We start from the raw sequence: 6,726 nt of genomic DNA, 5'->3' as shown, positions 1-6,726 counted from the left end.
GTCCAACAACTCCAACAACTCCAGCGCTAAGAAGCAACGGTCCAACAACTCCAACAACTCCAGCGCTAAGAAGCAACGGTCCGACAACTCCAACAACTCCAACAACTCCAGCACTAAGAAGCAACGGTCCGACAACTCCGACAACTCCAACAACTCCAGCTCTAAGAAGCAACACTCCAACCACAGTGACAACAACTACAGCGTCACAAAGCAACAGTCCAGCCACAACTACACCAAGTCCCATCTTGTCACATTTGATCACCAGCCTGTCAACTTTATTGCCTGAGTTAACGCAGTCAACTATTCTAAGTCTGAATCCTCAAGCCTCGCCTTCAGGACTGGCAAGGAGGAAGCGTGCTGTCCCCCAGAACAGCGACAGTTTGACGCAAAGCAGGTATAAAAAATGAACTTAAGTGATTGGGGAAAATAATCTATTAATATTCTAGCATTCATAGAACAGTATATGTTTCATTTGTAATGAATTGTAAAAAAAAAAAAAAATGGCTGTAATTCAAAGTGACATGTTCTCCAAAATAACTGTCAGCTGAATTAGGCAGCATTTTTTTGCATTATTCTTACATCTCTTTTGTTACAGTGTTGATATTATTATTCCTTTTCTTTTTTAGCAATGACACGGCTTTGGTTTTTCAAGTAAGTTAATAATCACATGCAGCAATAGGTCTTACGGTGAGTAGAAGTATTGAATAACATGGTCCGGTTTGTGTTTTAACAGGGAATGGAAGTGTCCTGCTCTACAAAAACTGCTATAAGGTAAGTGAAATAATAACATAGCTCTCATATTTGACACATGCATATGTCCATTCTTGTTTTCGATAAAACTGATGATATGTTTCAGTCATACCAAGTGCACCATCATGCTTGGGCTGAGTCACAAAATACCATCATGCTGCATCCTCCAAACGCTCTGTGCAGCCAGCAAACGTTCCTCCGACATCCATGTGGTGGGAAACAGGATAGACGAACAGAGTGAGTAATACGTCGGACTTTTTGCCAACCTCAGAAGCTTCTCATTTGTAACAAAGTCTTGATCTTTCTGAACAGATCGGCTTCAAAACGAGTGCGGCGGTAACTTAGAGGAGCCAAACAGCTGCATATATTCTGGTCCGCTGGGCGCGTCATGGTAAGGGTTTGGTATCTGCTAAGCATGTTTACGACAGCAATGTGTTGCAGTCCTGCTGGAGAACAATTCCACGCAACTGATCACGACAATCATGCACAATTAAGTGGAAATTCATCAAAATCGACACACATACTTCAAAGACTTCACTGGGCTTGATAATTCAGAAAATGTCTTTAAAAAAAGAACATTTTGATTTTTCTGGAATATCAAGCATAAATGTATGTGCTTGATATTGATACCAGTAACAGGCTCATACTTTCCTACACTGATGTGGAAAGAAAGACCCTCAGGTCCTCTGACACTTTTACAGATTTCAGCGTTGAATCTAAATTAACATCCTGTTGTTTTCCTGCATTTGAGATTAACAGATGAATCATCTTTACAGATGTCCTGAACCTAAAATATCTCTTTTCAATGTGCAAACCTTTGACTCATTGAATAAAAGAAGAAGAAATGAAGAAATGTCATTAAAAAGCCAAAATGTTCTTTCTGTGTCATGCAGTGGTGGAATATTTTTATTTCTAAAATATGCAAAGAGCTGGTATAAGGATATAAAGTTAAATGAACAAATTTAACAAAATGTGATGTTTGTCTTTTATCAGTGTGGAGTCTGGGCCTGCATATGTCATTCCACCAATAAACTTAAAAGACTGTGTGACAGGTGAGGTATTTATTTAAAATATATTTAAAATGCATAGAGTATTTAGATTTTTATGTATTTTTTTCTTCTTTCATTTTTAGAGAACAGTTGTAGCTGCTCTTCCTACTGCAACAGATCTGGTTAGTATTTCATCAGTCAAATTAATGCCTCTCATCGTTATCAAAATCAATACAAAATTTACGATGTAATTTGTGTTTTTGTTTTCAGATGCGTTCTACACTTTTTCCATTTCACTACAAGACCCAACAATGAACTCTTCATCTCTTTCATCTCTGGTAACCTCCTTTTTTATTAATCACTCTTGCGACACACTCTTGATGTATCGGACGATAATATTTACTTATTTTACAGATTTCAACTCTGGCACAACGACCAAACTGCTCCATCAGTACAAAGTATGTTTTGCTTTTTGATTTGTAACAATACTTTTTCTGTAAGTTTTATTTTCAGTTTGAGCATGATATGTTAACTGAAACAGATATCTGTATTTTTTTTCCTTTTCTTCTTTTCTATTCACTTTTCTTATTGTGTACTATATTACTTTTTATATTTGTATCATGTTCGAAATAAATTTCAAATTTCAAATAAATTTCAAATTTCAGTTTGCAAAGACAAAATTATCTATTTATTTATTTAGAACAATAAAAATCAAAAACAGAAAAACATAGTCATGCTGACTGACATTTGAAGTTATGTTTTTAATGTTTTGTTGCAGTGTTACATGTCAATCCTTGGCCATGGTTGCGTCTGAATACAGGGTAAGTAGAAGTCAAAGCTCAATAATACTACCAAAAAGTCAAGTTCTGAATTTCTCCTAACTAAACAATTGTATAAGCATCATTAAAGTGTTAGGTTGTGCTAAATTTATCAGGTATAATTTTAAGAAACTAAAATATAACAATCAACAAGTATCACAGAATAATAAATACTTAAAAGTATCCAACAATGCAAAATGAATAGATCACATGTATAATTTAAAATTTTGTGCATGTTTATTTATATCGCGTTGTACAATTTCAGAGTGCCAGTGTGGACTGTGAAATGAGTGGAACAAAGTAAGTCTAAGCTTTATTAACATACCTTCATTTTATACCCACACTGCAAAATATAGTTGATTTGATGACACTAATATAAATGTGTTGATTGGCCTGCAAATCACTTAACTTAAACTCTAAATTTAGGTCACTCAGCAAAGCACAAAATAAAGCAGATTTTATAGATTAATTACTCATAGACAGATGTTTTCAAGCCTTTATTTTTGAGAAAAAGATGATATTTAGGGTTAGAATATTACATCAGACCAATAAAAACATTTTCAATACAAAAGTGTGGGTATTATATAAGTTATGTTTAATACCTGCCTAAAGTTTGTTTTGTTTTTCCGGCTCACAAATGAGCCTCATCTGAACACATATTCTAATTTATTGCAGTAATCTGTGTAAAAGAAGGCTCTAGCAAAGAATTGGGAAATATTTAACAGAAAGTCAACATTTGTGCAAATGAATTGAATTACTGAAGTAACTTAGCTTTTCAGTGATATACTAATTTTCTTAGAGTCACCTGTATGCTCATGTGTTGGAAACCTTTTAAAAACTGTTTTATTCTTTTTTTTAATTTTTTTATTGAAGGCTGAGTTGCAGAGTGATATTAGGTTTTGCACGGGAAGTCTCAATTTGTTCAGTGGCAGAAGCTGTTTTAAATGTGTTTCTGCTTGAAGAAAAGATCCAGTATGACGGGCAAGTGAGACGAGCAGGTAAGTATCTCAATCTATTCACTACAGTTTTACTCAGGTTAAAAATAACCTGTGTATTTAATGTAGCTGTTGCTTTGTGTTGCAGCAATTTGTGGAAGCGCAGAAGTTAATGCCAACTCACTCAACTTCCAGTTCAATTATACTGATAGTGAAATAAGCCCAGATGACTTTTGTGCCGAAATAGAGGAATCTAACCTCCTCACATGGTTCGTATGATCTCACTTTAGGCTACAAGTAAAGTTTTACAAAATTACCAGCTCAGTATTACTGTTATCTTTGCATGGTTGTTTCTGAAACATATCCCATGGAAACTATGCTTTCAAATAATACAGTGATTTACTTCTTTTTCATTGCAGCCAAACTGGAGAAAATGTTGTTGTACATTTGAAAGAGCAATGTGTTGCATCTACCACAACTAGCCCAAATGTGACAATTAGTCCCAACGTGACTAGCCTAAATACAACAGCTAGCCCAAATGTTACTAGCTTAAATACGACAGCTAGCCCAAATGTTACTAGCTTAAATACAACAGCTAGCCCAAATGTTACTAGCCTAAATACAACAGCTAGCCCAAATGTGACACTTAGCCAAAATGCCACAATTCCTATAAACTCGACAATTGGCCCAAATGTGACAATCATTACGAATGTGACAACAGTGAAACCAACAGTACAACCAAACAACAACAACAACACATTGACTCCAACAACAACCCCAAACACACAACAGAACACAACACGGGCCCCATCAGTGCCCACAACTGCTGCTGGAGGGAAACCGTCATCAAACACAACTAGAAGCACAACAAGTGGATTTGTTTCTGTGACCACCTCAGTGAGTTCAACAGGAAATGGAACAGGTTTGTTGCCACATAATTTTTTTTCCAGCTCATGTTGTAGCATTAACTTTTATTTTAACTTGCATTTGGGCTTTGACTCAACCAGTCTAAATATGCAAACTTTAACATCTTCAGAGTGGTCATTGTTTTGTGCTTTTCTGGTCCTTTTCAAAATGTATTTTCATTTCTGATAAATGTCAAAAGATCTTGCTAATAAAAAAAAAATCCCACTACATAAGGGTGCCACCACCGTGTTGCACTGTAGGTGACGGTGTAATGTGTATAATGATTAGAATTATTTGGTTTTTGCAACATCTAGATTGCTCAGACAAAAATAGTCTTTCAACTAATAACTAATTAACATATGTTCTTTCTGTGTTTGCTTCTTTGGTTTCTGGGAAGATAACAGTGATCATTTTTCAGAACATAACCTCTCTTCTATTTTGTTCACTGCAGCTGAAAGCCAAGCCAAAGACCTTCTTGCACTGGCTCAAGACGTGTCAAAACTGACCGCAGAGCAGATAGATCAGCTGGTGTCACAGCTGGAGAAGCTTCTGGCAGGCCCGACTGTCAGCAAGGAGCTGGGAGACGTCTCCGTCAACATCGTTAGCAATCTGTTGGACGCTTCACCCGACAAGCTGTCGAGCTCCTCTGACAGGTTACTCTCACTTATTCAACTTTTCCCATATGATCATACCTTTTTTATTTGTAAAATGTTAATAGTTAAATAGATCAATCATTCTGCATGACACTAACCAGTTCCTTTGTTCCAACAGGATTATTGGGATTGTTGACACGGTGGGATTAAAGTTGGTGATTGGAAACACCGCTGAGAATCTGCTGTACCCTTCTTTGGCTGTCTCTGTGAAACCAGCAGATGGCGCCAACTTTCAGGAGACAGTTTTTTCCATCTTAGATCCAACTAATGTACAGGTGAGACTGTGGTCCCTCAAGTAAAGGCATATTTTTCCTTAAAAGCTTGAGAAAAAACATAAATAATAACTCTGGTGTAGCACACTTTTGCCAAGCACTGAATTATATTCTCTTCTGTAAGACTTTTCACACATTTACACGTTTTAGGTTCTGTTGGTGAAATTATAGCTTTGTTGTATTGTGAAAAATATATTCTTGAGAAAGATCTATTCTCCACCCTGTATGTTCCCCTATGTGCTGCAGGTTCGGGGGAATCCAAGGTTGAAAAGGAGCGCATTAAAGGACTCCTCCATCCCTCAGGGCTCCATTACTCTTCCTCCTTCACTCACTCAAAATCTAACCGCTGAGGAACAAAAGCTGGTCTCCAGGCTCCAGTTCAATTTCTACCAGAAGAGCTCAGTCTTTAAGGTCTATACAGTCAACCTGTGTCATTGATATCAAATAAAATAAAAAATAAATTGCTGGCAAATAATAGACAAAATGTGCAGCAGAATTTGTCCCACAAACTAACGATTTGATGCGTCTCTGCATGAAAACACAGGATGACTCATTAGGACAACGCAAACTTAACAGTGGGATCTTGGGAGCAAGCGTGGCCAATCTGTCAATCAAAGGATTACAGGAAAGTGTTGTAATTCGCCTGAGAAACACGGAACCTGTTCCAGTAAGTCTAATTCTAACAGGAAATGCTCGATATTTTTCACAGGCTCATTAGCAACAAACTTTGAAAGGAGATCAGGTGGATATTTGAATGAAAAGCTGCTGAATACTTTTTTTTCCCAGACTTAAGCTAAACAATACTTATTTTGGAAACTGAAACCTTGCTTCTTTTTCCAAACTACAGGCTAATTTTGTGGCAGTGTGTGTTTACTGGGACTTTACATATAACAGTAAGTTAAAAATATAAACACACATGCTTAAAAACTGAGGTTATGCTGCATTTTTGAAACTGTTGTTCCTGCAGAAGGTGCAGGTGGCTGGAACTCAGATGGCTGCTTTGTCAAAGAAACCAACGACAATGAGACAGTTTGTGGCTGCAACCATTTAACCAGCTTTGCTATTTTACTGGTAAGCACAATTACCTGTTGCAGATTTCACACCTCTGTGTGTCTAATAACAATAGCAGACATGTCATTCTGATGTCTTCTATTTGATTGATTTTACTTTAAGGACATTTCCAGAGAGACTGTTACCAGTCGTGCTCAGGCCACCATCCTCACCTTCATCACATATATAGGTTGTGGACTTTCTGCCATCTTCCTGTCCGTAACTCTCCTCACTTACTTGGCATTTGGGTGAGTTGATACATTGCTTAACCCAGTACAAGGCCTTGTAAATGTATGTTACAGGGTTTTTAGTTTAGGGTTGTTGTTGTGCAACATCCCCCTCCCCTCTTCTCT

The 6,726-nt window shown here is 37.0% G+C and overlaps 2 protein-coding genes across 2 annotated transcripts in view; both read left to right on the top strand.

The window, feature by feature from the left end:
- The window catches only part of LOC106952013 (cell wall protein DAN4-like), a 9,862-nt gene extending 9,455 nt beyond the window's left edge, over positions 1 to 407 (top strand). Inside the window, exon 9 of the mRNA XM_015039853.1 lies at positions 337 to 407. Coding sequence (XP_014895339.1) covers positions 337 to 407 — 71 coding nt within the window. The remainder of the gene's footprint in view (positions 1 to 336) is intronic.
- Positions 7 to 6,726, top strand: part of LOC106952245 (adhesion G-protein coupled receptor G2-like) — a 14,795-nt gene continuing 8,075 nt past the window's right edge. The window contains exons 1-21 of the mRNA XM_015040248.1: positions 7 to 394; positions 627 to 651; positions 734 to 771; positions 857 to 987; positions 1,063 to 1,141; positions 1,744 to 1,802; positions 1,883 to 1,921; positions 2,010 to 2,077; positions 2,154 to 2,197; positions 2,518 to 2,560; positions 2,823 to 2,857; positions 3,431 to 3,555; positions 3,641 to 3,761; positions 3,912 to 4,414; positions 4,850 to 5,051; positions 5,170 to 5,326; positions 5,570 to 5,734; positions 5,868 to 5,990; positions 6,171 to 6,216; positions 6,291 to 6,394; positions 6,497 to 6,621. Coding sequence (XP_014895734.1) covers positions 737 to 771; positions 857 to 987; positions 1,063 to 1,141; positions 1,744 to 1,802; positions 1,883 to 1,921; positions 2,010 to 2,077; positions 2,154 to 2,197; positions 2,518 to 2,560; positions 2,823 to 2,857; positions 3,431 to 3,555; positions 3,641 to 3,761; positions 3,912 to 4,414; positions 4,850 to 5,051; positions 5,170 to 5,326; positions 5,570 to 5,734; positions 5,868 to 5,990; positions 6,171 to 6,216; positions 6,291 to 6,394; positions 6,497 to 6,621 — 2,204 coding nt within the window. The 5' untranslated portion in view covers positions 7 to 394; positions 627 to 651; positions 734 to 736. The remainder of the gene's footprint in view (positions 395 to 626; positions 652 to 733; positions 772 to 856; positions 988 to 1,062; positions 1,142 to 1,743; positions 1,803 to 1,882; positions 1,922 to 2,009; positions 2,078 to 2,153; positions 2,198 to 2,517; positions 2,561 to 2,822; positions 2,858 to 3,430; positions 3,556 to 3,640; positions 3,762 to 3,911; positions 4,415 to 4,849; positions 5,052 to 5,169; positions 5,327 to 5,569; positions 5,735 to 5,867; positions 5,991 to 6,170; positions 6,217 to 6,290; positions 6,395 to 6,496; positions 6,622 to 6,726) is intronic.

The sequence above is a fragment of the Poecilia latipinna genome, unplaced genomic scaffold (assembly GCF_001443285.1).
Source record: "Poecilia latipinna isolate Pla-1442-1.1 unplaced genomic scaffold, P_latipinna-1.0 Scaffold30, whole genome shotgun sequence".
Classification (NCBI taxonomy): domain Eukaryota; kingdom Metazoa; phylum Chordata; class Actinopteri; order Cyprinodontiformes; family Poeciliidae; genus Poecilia; species Poecilia latipinna.
The sequence above is the reverse complement of the archived record's forward strand: the minus strand, read 5'-3'. Positions and strand labels throughout refer to the sequence as shown.